A 15,660-nucleotide genomic window follows, 5' to 3' on the forward strand; every position below is an offset into this window, starting at 1 on the left:
AATTTTGGTTGCACTATATCCATACAAATATTACAAGATGTTTTTTTTAGTATGAATTGTCAATTTTCTTGGTTTATTTTCTCTTTTGTCTACTTTTTTAAAATAATAAAATTTCAGATGTGATGTTTATCCTTTCTAGCTAAGTGCATGATTAACTAAAATGGGAAATTCCTTTTCTCTCCTTGCTATAAGAATATTTGTCTAGTTTTTGTAACTTTTGTTCTTTTAAGATAATATATAGTGTAAAAATATTGATTTGTTTAACCTAGTGACCCAGTGACAGGCATGCTAGTTCCCTTTATACAAGAAAAAAAACTGGTTCTTTTCTTGTGTCTTAGTCTGACAAAAGATTTTGGTGAATGGATTTCTGGCCTGGAAAGCAAGAAGTGGGTTCAAATCTGAAGAATTTCCTTAGACTAAAGTAACCCATTTTCAAAGTTGCTTCCTTTGATAGAGAGAGAAAGAGGGATGAGTTTTCTTTTCTATTATTTTTCTAAGATTAGTAGTATAGCAGTTTGAGCATTTTGTTTCTCTGTTTCTTGCACACTCCATTTCAGTAGCTATGAGAGGAAGAAGAGCAGTTGTTTCCTTTTTTGTTACTTTCTTATGGTTTATGGCTACTGTAAATGGGTTGTTATCTCCTAAAGGTGTAAACTTTGAAGGTAAATAGGAGTTTTCTTTCCCTGTTTCCTTTTGAAATCTGGTATTTATTTTGCAACTTGAAATGGGGGAAATGGAAACTTTCTGATATGAGTGAGTTAATTTGATTTCAGTTCAAGCTCTAATGGGTATAAAAGCTTCTCTACATGATCCTCATGGGGTTCTTGATAATTGGGATGGAGATGCTGTTGATCCTTGTAGCTGGACTATGGTTACTTGTTCTCCAGAAAGTCTTGTCATTGGCCTGTATGTCTTTTTTACAATCTAAATTGAAATTTCAAACAAACCATATGAAATTCATAACAAAAATATGATGAAGTATTGAACTTTTTGTTGTAAATGGTCTTATTTCAGGGGAACTCCTAGTCAGAATTTATCTGGCACTCTTTCTCCAAGCATTGGCAACTTAACAAACCTTCAAATTGTGTAAGTACATATACAGCTTAATTTCAAATTGGGGATTTCACTGGTATCAACATTTGAGTATATACATATATTTCTGCAGGCTTTTACAGAACAATAATATCACAGGACCAATTCCTTCAGAGCTAGGGAAGCTAACAAAGCTTCAAACACTTGATCTTTCTGACAATTTCTTCACAGGAGTAGTTCCATCTTCTCTAGGCCACCTGAGGAGTCTCCAATACATGTAAACACACTTATCTATACTAAAAAATCAAGTTCTAAAACTGTGTGTTTGCTTATTCATAACACAGTTTTACTAAAATTGCTTCAATCTGTATGATTTAGGAGGCTAAATAATAACAGTCTTTCTGGAGCTTGCCCAATGTCATTGGGTAACATGACTCAGCTTGTGTTTCTGTAAGTCTTTTTGCATCAATGGTTTGGCTTAAATCCAGCCCAAAATTTGTAATTAAATGATCTTTTGTTTGTGGATTTCAGTGACTTGTCTTATAACAATCTAAGTGGCCCAGTACCCAGATTTCCTGCTAAAACATTCAAGTAAAGTTTTTTCTTCCTTGCTCTCTCATTCTCTAATAGTGAATTGGATATTAAAAATTGAACCTTTTTCTCATTTCCTGACTGCTGCAGCATTATAGGGAATCCTCAAATTTGCCCAACTGGGTCAGAACCAGATTGCTTTGGAACATCACTTATGCCAATGTCCATGAATTTGAATAACACTTACAGTAAGAATAATGTACTTAACCTTAATTTTTTTAGTTAGAAGTTGAAATTGATTCTGACTTTAACATCCCTTTACATTAATTTTAAGCTGGTGAGCCTTCTGGTAGACCAAGAAATCACAAGATGGCCCTTGCACTTGCCTCAAGTGTTGGTTCTGTCTCAGTCATCATTCTTGTGCTTGGATTTCTTCTGTGGTGGAGGCAAAAGCACAATCAACCAACATTTTTCGATGTTAAGGGTGCGCATTGTTTGCTTATTGTTTAACTTGCAACATCTAATTAACTTCTGTAGTCAATCTTTTAACCTTTCTGAATTATCAGACCGGCACCACGAGGAAATTTCTCTTGGAAACTTGAGGAGATTCCAGTTTAGGGAACTTCAGGTTGCAACTAGCAATTTCAGCAACAAGCACATTCTTGGAAAAGGAGGGTTTGGCAATGTCTACAAAGGAGTTCTCAATGATGGGAGCATTGTTGCTGTTAAGAGGCTTAAAGATGGTAGTGCTGCAGGTGGAGAGATTCAATTCCAAACCGAAGTTGAGATGATTAGCTTAGCGGTGCACCGCAACCTTCTCCGGTTATACGGATTCTGTATCACATCAACAGAAAGACTTTTAGTCTATCCATACATGTCAAATGGCAGCGTGGCTTCCCGTCTCAAAGGTATTACATTTTCTGTAGCATAATCAAGTATAAACTATCAGCAGATGAACTAATTCTTCATCATCTTTAGCAGGCAAACCTGCCTTAGATTGGGCTACTAGGAAGAGAATTGCCTTAGGAGCTGCCAGGGGACTATTGTATCTTCACGAGCAGTGCGATCCGAAGATCATTCACAGGGATGTTAAGGCTGCAAATGTGTTGCTAGATGACTATTGTGAAGCTGTAGTAGGCGATTTCGGGTTAGCAAAGCTATTGGATCACCAAGATTCACATGTCACTACCGCTGTAAGAGGCACAGTTGGTCACATAGCACCAGAATATCTTTCCACAGGCCAATCCTCTGAGAAAACAGATGTTTTCGGATTCGGAATCCTGCTTCTTGAACTAATCACAGGCCAAAGAGCATTAGAATTCGGCAAGGCAGCTAATCAGAAAGGAGCTATGCTAGACTGGGTAAGCACTGCACTATGTTTCTCTTGTAAAACTTTGTAAAACTTCCATTTGAGTGACATGTGTTGTGATTTGCAGGTAAAGAAAATTCATCAGGAGAAAAAGCTTGAAATGCTTGTAGATAAAGACTTAAAAGGTAACTATGATAGAATAGAGCTTGAAGAGATGGTACAAGTAGCACTTCTGTGCACACAATTCCTTCCAAGCCATAGACCAAAAATGTCAGAAGTAGTTAGAATGCTTGAAGGAGATGGGCTTGCAGAAAGATGGGAAGCTTCTCAAAGAGTAGAAGCAAGCAAGTCCAAACCTCATGAATTCTCTTCGTCGGATCGATATTCCGATCTCACTGATGACTCTTCATTACTAGTTCAAGCAATGGAGCTTTCAGGTCCAAGGTGAGTTGTTTGCAAAGTTTAGTAAAAGAGAGTAGAATTTAAAGGATAAAGATTACAGGTGAAGTTGTTTTTTTCGTGTAATAGTGGTATGGAAGTGAAGATTGAATGTGTCATTTTGGTTGTATAACAGAGGTATCATCACAACTCAGAAGGGTTTTGATGTGTTTATTGAATTGTACAGATTATGTTTTGGTATTAGAATGAAAATTCATGTATTTGTATTAGCATTATTGATTGAAATACTCAAAGCACATCATGTCTCAGTTTTATTATCAGGATGATACATTACAATACAACTGATATGTTAGTGTAATGCATGACAGATATATGGAAACCTATTTTGTTACTTTGCAACATGAGGATGAGGTTCCAAGCTACAATCACACAAAATCAATTCATCTTTTTGATAAACCAATAATTTGATGTCACCTCATCAATGATTTAATGTCATGTCATGTATTTTTAAATTTAGAATTTTCTGGTTTATATTTTAGAGTAATTAATACATCAAGAGCTTTCTAAACTTGCTCAAAAAACCGATTAGTCCCCTAAATTTATAGTGTATCCCTTGAACTTACTTAAAATGATGTGATTAGCTTCGTAAGTCCACGTGGTAGAGTAAGAGATGGTTTAGACAAATTGAAATGTATATCACTTTTAAAATTCCAGAGTTCAATTACGGGCCAATATGTCACTTAGCTTCCATTGACTCGACATTTGTTTCGTAAGAAACAAAAAGAAAAAAAAATATATCTCTTTCAATCTCGTCATCAGAGCAATGAAACCCTTTTGGTCATTCTTAATCTTTCCTTACCTCTACGATATCCCGACTTTTTATCCTCCATCCTTCTTCCCATCAAGTTGAAGGTTTGATCCTTCTTCTTGACCTCAAGATGAATAAGTGATCAGCTTGTCAACTTCAACCTAATAGGTCAAGGCTACCCTTCATCATGTCCATCATGTATGGTTAGAAGAACGATCTTCCTTCAGGCTCCGAGACAAAAGGATTATCACCTTCATCTCTGATATGTGTGATTGGAAGAGTGGTCTTTATTCTTACCCAAGATGAATAATTGTTGGGCTTGGCCCAATTAGAATTTATAAAATTAGCCCACTCATGTGCCTTTAAGTTTTCTCAAAACATCCCACATTGCTTTCAAAGCGTGTGCCCCAAGGGGTACCCACTTTTGTGAAAGGGTGAGGACCTACCACCACACACTTGCGCCGTCCGTTAGTCTGACCGACCGAACCGAACCGGGTTGGTGTGGTGTGGTGTGAACTTATTCATAACGTCTCTCTTCTTCTGAACGTGTCTTCTCCAAAAACCCAGTCTTCCTGATTTTCCTCCTTCACCTTCTCCATGAAATCAGAGCTCAACAGCTCTTTTTTCCCTGTATAAATAGGTGAGACTAGCATACAGAAAATAATAATTGAATTCATTCTTTCTCCTTTTCGATTACAAAAACTGAGCAAGTTACAGAGTGTATTACAGAAACGATTTTTGTACGTGCAATACAAAATCGTAATTAAGAGGGCTGTTTTATCCTGGAGGCGATCGGAGTTCATACTGTTTGCTAATTTCCGGCAGTTCTGCGAACGTCTTAAAGAAAGCGACATTGTCCGTGACTCTGCCCATTTAATTTTTGTTCGGTCTGTTCCTATTTTCTGAGTTCGTGTAACAATAATTTTAAGACGGTTCAATTACTGTTGATGGCTACGGAACAATCAAATGGCATCGTTGAAATCAACAAACCATTCCGGTTTGAAGGAGCTCATTTCCGAAGATGGAGACAGAAGATGCTGTTCTACCTCACAACAAAGAAGGTAGCTTCTGTTCTGACTTCTGAAAAACCAATTGTTCCTAAAGATAGTGATGGGGCAGATGTTCGTGCTGCTGAAAGATGGACAGAAAATGATTTTCTGTGCAAAAATTATATACTGAATGGATTGACAGACGATCTCTACGATTACTATACTGCTGAAGAAAAAACAGCAAAAGAAATTTGGGAAGCACTGCAGAGGAAATATGACACTGAGGAGGCCGGATCGAAAAAGTACGCTGTAAGCCGCTACCTCAAATTTCAAATGACTGATGACAAGTCAGTGGAAATTCAATCTCATGAATTACAGAAGATAGCACATGAAATTATTTCAGAAGGTATGCCTTTAAACGATCAATTTCAAGTTGCTGTCATTATTGACAAATTGCCTCCTTCGTGGAAAGATTTTAAAAATATTTTGAGGCACAAAACAAAAGAATTTTCGATGGAAAGTTTGATTACTCGCCTCCGAATTGAGGAGGAAGCTCGAAAACAAGATTTAAAAGAAGAAGTGCTTATTGTTTCTAATAGCACTAAAAGGTCCACTGCGGTTCTGAAACCCACTTAAAAGAATTTTAAGAATCAGAACCGCAAACCAATCCAAAACCGCAACACCCGAGTTAATTTGAATTGGAACCTTCAAAGGAACCAAAATAGGCCACATCAACAACCACCTAGAAATGATGCTGCTTTCCTATGCTTTAATTGTGGGAAACCAGGTCATATGGCACGTAAGTGCAGGAACAGGCCAAACACTACTCCTACTGTTAACCTGACTGAAGAGCAACACAATTTTGTTGCTATGATTTCTGAGATCAACCTCATAGGTGGATCAGATGGGTGGTGGGTAGACACTGGCGCTTCTCGCCATGTTTGCTATGATAGAAGTATGTTCAAAACATACAGTGCTGTGACCGAAGATAAGAAAATGTTATTGGGTGATTCCCATACCACTATTGTTGCTGGAATTGGTAGTGTGGAATTGAACTTCACATCTGGAAAAACTTTAACTTTGAAGGATGTGATGCATACTCTAGAAATGAGAAAAAATTTGGTTTCGGGCTATCTTCTCAACAAGGCTGGTTTTACTCAGACTATAGGAGCAGATTTATTTACTTTGACTAAGAACAATGTATTTGTAGGAAAAGGTTATGCTACTGAAGGCATGTTTAAGTTAAATGTTGAGATTAATAAAGTGAATGCTTCTGTTTACTCTTTGTGTACTTTTAATGTTTGGCATGCTCGTTTTTGTCATGTTAATAAGCGTATCATTAAAAATATGAGTAACTTAGGATTAATTCCAAAATTGAATTTGAATGAGTTTTCTAAATGTGATTATTGTAGTCAGGCAAAAATCACAAAAACACCTCATAAATCTGTTGTTAGGGATTCTGAACCTCTAGATTTAATTCATTCAGATATATGTGAATTAGATGGAAAGTTGACTAGAAATGACAAACGGTATTTTATAACCTTTATTGATGACTGTTCTGACTTTACTTTTGTTTATCTTATGAAAAATAAAAGTGAAGCGTTTGACATGTTTAAGTTGTTCATAGTTGAAATAGAAAATCAATACAATAGGAAAGTCAAGAGACTTCGTAGCGATAGAGGCACATAATATGGTTCTAGCCTGTTTATTGATTTCTATAAAACACATGGCATTATACATGAAACCACAGCACCTTATTCACCAGAAATGAACGGTAAGGCTGAAAGGAAAAATAGGACACTTACCGAATCTGTAGTAGCTATAATGCTTAGTTCAGGTGATGCCTCACATTGGTGGGGAGAAATCCTTTTGACTGTTTGCTATGTGCTAAATAGGGTCCCTAAATCAAGAAGCAAAATCTCCCCTTATGAGATATTGAAAAACAAAACACCTAGCATATCATACTTTAGAACTTGGGGTTGTTTGGCTTATGTTAGGATTCCTGACCCAAAGAGAGTCAAACTTGCTAGTAGGGCTTATGCATGTGTGTTTATCGGATATGCTGTGAATAGCAAAGCATATAGGTTCTATGATTTGAATGCAAAAGTCATCTTGGAGTCAAATGATGCTGACTTTTATGAAGATAGATTTCCTTTTATATTGAGAAATAGTGGGGGTGCATCATCTAGTAGCTTACCTGCTGTTAGACCTATAGTGCAAAAAGAGATTGAGGAATCTGAACCTAGGAGAGGTAAGAGACCTAGAGTATCTAAAGACTTTGGTTCTGACTTTTATGCTTTCACAGTAGAAGAGGATCCACTTACTATACAAGAAGCCTTAACCTCATTAGATGTTGATTTATGGCAATAAGCCATTAATGATGAAATGTACTCACTTGAGTCAAACCAAACTTGGCACTTAGTAGACTTACCACCAGGTTGTAAACTAATAGGTTGTAAATGGATCCTTAAGAAGAAACTGAAACCTGATGGTTCAGTAGATAAGTTTAAGGCCCGCCTTGTAGCTAAAGGCTTTAGACAAAGAGAAAATGTTGATTTCTTTGATACTTATTCACCTGTCACTAGGATTACGTCTATACGTGTTTTGATTGCTATTGCTTCTGTGCACAATCTAGTGGTGCACCAAATGGATGTTAAAACTGCGTTTTTGAATAGTGAACTAGAAGAAGAGGTTTATATGGATCAACTTGAGGGCTTTGTAGTCCTTGGTCAAGCCCATAAGGTATGTAAGTTAGATAAGTCTTTATATGGGCTAAAACAAGCACATAAGCAATGGCATGCGAAGTTTGATAACTTGATTATTTCAAATGGCTTTAAGGTGAATGAAAGTGATAAGTGTATCTACTATAAATATGAAAATGGTCTTTGCACCATTATTTGCTTATATGTTGATGACTTGCTTATTTTTGGATCTAACATTCATGTCGTGAATGTTGTTAAGTCAATGTTGTGTGAAAACTTTGACATGAAAGATTTAGGAAAAGCGAACGTCATTCTTGGCATGAAGATAAATAGGTCTGAAACTGGAATTTCTTTAGATCAATCTCACTACGTTGAGAAGATTCTAAAAAAATATAACTACTTTGATTGTAAACCTGCATGTACACCTTATGACCCTAGTATAAAACTTTTTAAGAACACTGGAGACAGTGTAAGACAATCAGAGTATGCTAGCATAATTGGCAGTCTTCGTTATGCCACTGATTGTACTAGACCCGACATCGCGTATGTCGTAGGATTGCTATGCAGATTTACTAGTAGACCTAGTGTGGAGCATTGGAATGCTATAGAAAGGGTCATGAGATACCTTAAAAGAACCATGAAACTTGGATTACATTATCAAAGGTTTCCAGCAGTCCTTGAAGGATATAGTGATGCTGACTGGAATACCTTATCAGATGATTCCAAGGCTACCAGTGGCTATATTTTCAATATAGCTGGTGGTGCTGTTTCATGGAAGTCTAAGAAACAGACTATCCTAGCTCAATCAAACATGGAATCAGAACTGATTGCACTAGCTGTGGCTAGTGAAGAAGCAGGTTGGTTGAGAAGTCTGTTAGATGAGATTCCCCTATGGGAAAAACCGATTCCAGGTGTATTGATCCACTGCGATAGTACCGCGGCTATTGCTAAGATTCAGAATCGTTATTACAACGATAAGAAATGACAAATACGTTGTAAGCACAGCACTGTGAGAGAGCTACTCACTAAAGGAGCTGTTAGAGTGGATCACATACGCTCAGAAGAGAATTTAGCCGATCCTTTGACGAAAGGATTAGCTAGAGAGAAAGTCCATAATACGGCAAAGAGTATGGGACTTATGCCCCTACAGTGATGAGTTACACACAATGGTAACCCAACCTATAGACTGGAGATCCCAATAAATAGGTTCAAAGGGTAATAACAAGTTGTGTTGTAATATGTGTCAGATCATGCAATTTGAAGCATGAATATCCTGAAGCGACTTGAGGTTGAGATAATAGAAACTCTTAATGACGTCTATACTCCATTTGGAGTGAAGTACATAGCTACAAGAGTACTTTTGATAGACTCACCTATATGAATGTGGAAGTGAGGCCGCTTCCTATGAGTTTAGGGCAAAACTCTAGAGCATTCATTAAACCGGGATAGACGTGCATGACCATAAATGCACGGGCTACAAGAACTACACTCTGAAAAGGTTATGGCGTGATATACATCAGAGATAGAGTTCAAGACTACGAGTCACTCAAGTAAAATCTGAACTATACTCACTACGCAAAGGTTCAAATCGAAAGATACCTCTGTTTATGTCTGACCTTATGTAACTGCTCAGTAAAACGATTTCAAAAATTCTAGTGGGGGATTGTTGGGCTTGGCCCAATTAGAATTTATAAAATTAGCCCACTTATGTGCCTTTAAGTTTTCTCAAGTGAAAAACATCCCACATTGCTTTCAAAGCACTTGGTGGAGATGTTTATAAGGAAGGTCCTCACATGCTTGGGGTGTGCCCCAAGGGGTACCCACTTTTGTGAAAGGGTGAGGACCTACCACCTTGGTTGACCACCACACACGCGCGCGCGCGCCGTCCGTCCGACCGACCAAACCGAACCGGGTTGGGTTGGGTTGGTGTGGTGTAAACAATATAATTTTTTATTGAAAAAAAATTATTAATAATAATATTTTCTTTATTAAATTCGTTTTTTATTTTTATTAAATTTAATTGCCTCTGATTCAGTCTTTGAGAACGTTATTCATAACGTCTCTCTTCTTCTGAACGTGTCTTCTCCAAAAACCTAGTCTTCCTGATTTTCATCCTTCACATTCTCCATGAAATCAGAGCTCAACAACTCTTTTTTTCCTGTATAAATAGGTGAGACTGGCATACAGAAAATAATAATTGAATTCATTCTTTCTTCTTTTCGATTACAAAAACTGAGCAAGTTACAGAGTGTATTACAGAAACGATTTTTGTACGGTGCAATACAAAATCATAATTAAGAGGGCTGTTTTATCCTGGAGGCGACCGGAGTTCATATTGTTTGCTAATTTCCGGCAGTTCCGCGAACGTCTTAAAGAAAGCGACATTGTCCGCGACTCTGCCCATTTAATTTTTGTTCGGTCTGTTCCTATTTTCCGAGTTCGTGTAACAACAGTTATCACCTTTCCAATTCGTTCTATTAGATTGAAAGATTGTTCTTCTTTCTGACCCGCGAGGCAAATAGATGATCGCATATTCAACTTCAACTTGTTTGATTTGAGGGTTGATCTTACTTTTGATCTCGAGACAAACGAGTTATCACATACTCAACTTAATCCTAATAGATAGAGGTTGCTTTCAACTTTTTTTTAATGAAGGAAACTGTCATCGACGCTTTCATCACTCCAAGACTTAGTCCGACCCTGATTCAAATATGATATCACTTTCTCAACTTCATCCTAATGGATTAAGTATGCTCTTATTTTTATCTTCTTAAATTGAATATGGGACTTCTATAAATATGTGAAACTCCTTCATTATTTGAATCCTCTAACGATGATCACCCGTCAATCCTCAAGTATTCATGTTTTCATGATCCCCGATCATTTTGGGTTCAATTTAACTCTTTGTTTATTCTTGATGCTATATGCATTGTGGGCTTATCTTCCCGCATTGAGGATAAAGATTTTTCATTCTTCCCACCATATACTTAAGTAGGCTTGAAGTGCATAATAGTAGCTTATCATCCTTCATAAAAGATGGAGCTTTTTCGTCTACTACGTCTTTTAACAACCTTAAAGGTTAACTGTACATCATGATAGCAGCTTATTTTCCCTATAGAAGATGAATATTGTTTGCATACCATGTCTTAATAGCCTTGAAGATGTAATTGCGTGCACGATGGTACTAACTTATTTTCCCTCACAGAAGATAAAGCTTTTTTACCTATCAAATGTCTTAACAACTTCGATGATATAACTGCGTGCATCATATTAGTAGATTATCTTCCTCATAAAAGATGAAGCTTTTTCGTCTACCACGACTTAACAGCCTTGACGATCATGGTAGTAAGTTATCTTCCTTAGAGTAGATGGCTCTTATTCGCATACCACATGTCTTAACAACCTTAAAAATGTAACTGCATGCATCGTGGTAGTAGCTTATCTTCCCTATGATGAAGATTTTTGGCTTACCATATGTCTTCACAACATTGAAGATGTTACTGTGCGTGCATCATAGTATTAGCTTCTCTTCCTTTATAGAAGATGAAGCGTTTTCATCTACCACGTGTCTTAACAACATTGAACGATCATAATCAATTGATTTCTCTCATACCAGATCACTGGTCATATATTATTTCTTATCTCATTGAAGGTTGGTCGTTAAGCCTTTGCATACATAAGAGCAAACTTATAAAATGATGAGCCTCATTTTCTACATAGATCATTTAAGGTTAAAAATATAAATATGTCCAAAGAGAAATGGAACATATTTTCATCGACCGCCTTCATTAATTTACATTGACAAATACAAAGTACATCTTCTTTAAAAGTAGAGCTTTAGAATATTTTCGTTCCAAGCCATGTGAATCGTCCTTTCATAACATTTTCAAGCTTATATGTTTATGACTGAAGTGAATTTCCTAGCATCCTCATAAAGGATAAACTTGTTGGCTCGTTTAAACGAACCTTCCAAGGTGGGAGGTTCATCATAAGAAAGAGATTTTTGAATATCATGTGCCATTGGTCCTTGGAGCATCCCTGCCATCCCAATTTGACGATGCTGAATTTCCAAAGTTGCTAGACGAAACATCTTTACATAATCTTTCAAAGGTTCTTTCTTTTATTTCTTGATGGTGAAGAGATAAGTATCATCCTTTTTCTTCTAGTATTGATGATGAAAACATTATCAATTCCTTCCTGACTTGATCGAAGATGGATATGATCCTTTTTCCGAATTGTTGAACCATGTTCCGTCAAAGTGATAGAGAATGCTCTACACATTATTGCATCATCTCATCCATGCAATAACATCATGACATAATATTTTTACATATGTTGATGAGGATCACTTTTGATATGGATCCTTTTTCCAGATTGTTGAACAATGAACGAGAATGTTCCGTCAAAGTGATAGAGAATGCTCTACTCATTATTGCATCATTCCATCCATGCAATAACATCATAACCTCATAGTTTTCCATATGTTCATGAGGATCACCTTTTCCTGAATACATGGCTAACTGAGGCATTTTGAATTTTTTAGAAATATGCTTCTTGATAATTTTATTTAAGAATCAAGAGTTGAATCTTTACACAAAGCATCGTCAAACTAGAAAGGAGCAATAAAAGAAATAAATAAAACAATATTGAATAAGGTTTGACGAGCAATACAATGCGTCACCCCATTAGTTAATTAAGAATGAATGACACTTCAAAGTCCAACATTTGTTACAGTACTCCTTTACAATTTTGGATACTTCTATACTTTAAATGTAATTGTTTTGTTAATAAAATATATACATATGTTAGTATAAAAAGGAGATTGAAAAGCTCAAGAAATGTATATCTTATAATTTAGTCTTGATGACATGCACCTTAATGAATATGTAAAATTTACTCATTCACCGTTAGATATATGCTTATTATATGAGAGATTTTATTTGTTTTGTATTTGAGATAAAGTATGAGCATGATTTTGGTTTATGAAACAAACGGTCAAAAGATTTTGACAGGATTTCAATAAAGTTGGAATATGATGTTTTTTTTATTAGAGAAATTGGTGGTCTAAAGTGTTTTTAGGACTAGGACCTGTTTGGAATTACTGAGTTACATATTGGGTTGATATTTGCTTCAACCTACCCAATTAGGTTGGGAGGCCCAACACCAAACGAAAAAGGTTTCCGCAGTCTTTCTTTTTTTTTTTCTTTTTCCTGACTCTGGCATTTCATGTTCATCATAATTTAAAATAAAGAAACAAAAATAAATAGAATTCATCATCAAATTATATTGAGGTTTCATAAAAGAAGGTAAGTTAGGTGTATAGAAATACAACAAATTAATTTTTAGTATTGGAGTTACAACCCAACCTAACTCATTACAAATAACAATTTATGAATTGGTTATTAAAACCAATTCAATTCGTTAAATGCTCAATTTATTGGGTTTTTTTTTTCTTTTAACCCAAAATAAGCATTTCAGAAAAGAATGAGATTTGCATCTTCAACAATAGCGTTTAACAGTCATTCCGGTATAATAGAAGATAAAAAATCGCTAGCATTGAAATAGGCATGCCTAGCTACCAAATGAGCAGCCCTATTCGCTAAACGACTAACAAAAGATACTGAAAAAGTAGGATTAGAACTTAGGATAACTTGACAATCATGAATAAGCGTTCCAAACTCCGAAATATCCTATTTGTTGGAGTGAATTGCATCAATAACAAGCTTAGCATCTGATTCAAATTCAACGTTTGTGTAACGCATAGAAGCAAGTCATATCATACTTGTTCGAAGTGCTAGTACCTCAACCACCTTATGTTCTCTAATGCTTGCAACAGAACTGCTGCTACAGAATAGGAAAGTACATGTGTCATCTCAGATCACCGCCCCCATCCTGCAGCTTCTTGCTTTCTTAAAAATGGCACCGTCAACATTACACTTCACTGATCCCCTTGCTGGTGGCTTCCGCACTTGTCTTTCCCCAATCTGCCTGATGTTTCTGTTCGACTCATAGTTGCCGCCAATCGCTGATTGTTGCTGCAGCCGGGCAGCAGGCGTTGGAAGAGACACATCCACGTCCCCTTCCTGCTGCGGTACTCGGCGTCCCGCGGATGGGTTCTAGGCAAGGACGTTGGCCTGCCCTGCTTGCTGGTGGTTGGACGACGGGACAACGGCAGACTTGTCCCTTTGCACTGCTACTGAAACTGCCTTCGACATAGCCTTCGAGCCTTGATAGTAAGCCTTCCAGTCTCGAAATTCATCAATCCCATGGCGCTAACTAACGTCCGTCGGCCACCAAGTCATATGCCATAGAACTCTGTTCCGGTGGTCCCAGATTGTCTTTAGAGCACAACACAGTCGGTCAATGATCTCCTGATTCGGGCTGCATAGAGCCTACATTAGCCACTCTACAAAATTCATCCCATTAGTTTGTGGAATTGGAAGTCCAACTATTCGCCAAAGATCACCTGCAAAGTAAAATTCAACAAATAAATAGTTATCTGTTTCATCCTGATCCACACACACAGGGCATTCAAGTGTGATTGGAACTCGTCGATGGGCTAATCTAGCCCGAGTTGGTAGGCTACCCGAGCAAATTCGCCATATGAATAGCTTCAATTTAGGGGGCATATTCCGGTTCCAAATCCTCCTCCAACCCTCATTCACCAATCTTCCCTCCTCCACCTCCAACCCAATAATATAACCCGAATGCACATTGTAAAATCTATCATTTGACCAGTTCCATATTCTCCTATCCGCACTGACAGTGAAGGGTAAAATAATATTGCAAATGACACTCACTTCAGTTTCACTTTATTGGTTAATAATTCAAATATACATATAGTAAAATCTCGATATTTCGATTAAATAATAAATTTTTCTAGTTTCGACTTAGACCAATAGCATAAAATAATAATATCGCTAAATATATAAGATAATAATTTTTTTAAAAAATCCTTGAGACCCACTGAAAGTAGAAAATAATAATTCATCTTATTGAAAATATAAAATAGTAATTCCTTTAAGACCCATTAAAAATATAAAATAATAATTCATTAAATACATATGAGATTTACATATGTAATTCATAAAAAAAAATTTCCTAAACAATTTTTATTTCAATTTTTATGCCTTCTTTTTGTTTGTCTCTTTCCTCTTCTCTTGTTCAAACACTTATTTTTTTTTTTTTATTAATATATTGCGGGTTTGTCAGTTCTTGGGCCATGGATGCTCAGCCCGTTCAAGTTCTGTCTCGTCCCAATTTCTATAAAAAAAAATATGTATCTATATTCAATTGTTCTTCATTTCATATGATTCGAACATAATTTCATTTTTAATTTTTTTTGAAGAGTATAAACTACATTCGACACATTTTTCTTCTTTTGAAGCAAGTAATTTTTCAAAATCTCTACAAGCGAAAAACTTTTTTGAAGATATGGTACGACGTTACTATCATATGGATCTTGGTTGTCACCATCTTCCATACCGATTACTCGAATAATTTTTTCGCCCGTATACGATTTCACTAAAGCTTTATTTTCACCAGGATAATTCAGAACACATTCTACATTCATGACATTTCTATATTATAGCTTAGAAATAACTTACTGTAATCTTTGAATGCCTTCACATCACTAAACATACCTTTTTCGGATCAAATTTTGCAATGTCAAAAACATTTTGTCGTGGCCTTCACATCAATATTCCAAGTAATATTATAAACATTAATTATTTAATTTGAAAAATATAATGTACAAAATAAAAATTATTCTATAAATTAATAAATATTAATTTATTGACAAATTAATAAAAATATTTATTCATCAATATATTATTAATTTCGTATAAGATAATAATTTTTCAGGTTTTAAAGATATTCATTTATAAAGAT

General features: G+C 36.1%; 1 protein-coding gene across 2 annotated transcripts; it reads left to right on the forward strand.

Annotated features, from left to right (window-relative positions):
* The first annotated feature begins 256 nt into the window (after positions 1–256).
* On the forward strand, positions 257–3,540 carry LOC136207476 (protein NSP-INTERACTING KINASE 1-like). 2 transcript variants are annotated; one of them, XM_065998732.1, is made up of 11 exons: positions 257–662; positions 774–906; positions 1,015–1,086; positions 1,166–1,309; positions 1,411–1,482; positions 1,564–1,623; positions 1,714–1,811; positions 1,898–2,047; positions 2,130–2,471; positions 2,542–2,924; positions 3,000–3,540. In XM_065998732.1, exons 1-11 carry the CDS (start codon positions 563–565, stop codon positions 3,318–3,320), a joined length of 1,875 nt encoding a protein of 624 aa, XP_065854804.1. In that variant the 5' UTR covers positions 257–562; the 3' UTR covers positions 3,321–3,540. The 2 variants fall into 2 exon arrangements, with proteins under 2 accessions (XP_065854804.1, XP_065854809.1); XM_065998737.1 differs by having other exon boundaries at positions 2,545–2,924.
* The last annotated feature ends 12,120 nt before the right edge of the window (positions 3,541–15,660 follow it).

This window comes from Euphorbia lathyris, chromosome 1, assembly GCF_963576675.1.
Source record: "Euphorbia lathyris chromosome 1, ddEupLath1.1, whole genome shotgun sequence".
NCBI classification, from domain to species: Eukaryota; Viridiplantae; Streptophyta; class Magnoliopsida; order Malpighiales; family Euphorbiaceae; genus Euphorbia; species Euphorbia lathyris.

What these genes read in the sequence shown, in the direction of transcription:
- LOC136207476 (XM_065998732.1), top strand. Translation starts at nt 563, where the DNA reads ATGAGAGGAAGAAGAGCAGTTGTTTCCTTTTTTGTTACTTTCTTATGG. An exon ending in CTGAGGAGTCTCCAATACAT is followed by an intron (nt 1,310 to 1,410) that starts GTAAACACACTT and finishes TGTATGATTTAG; the next exon opens with GAGGCTAAATAATAACAGTC. An exon ending in ATGACTCAGCTTGTGTTTCT is followed by an intron (nt 1,483 to 1,563) that starts GTAAGTCTTTTT and finishes TGTGGATTTCAG; the next exon opens with TGACTTGTCTTATAACAATC.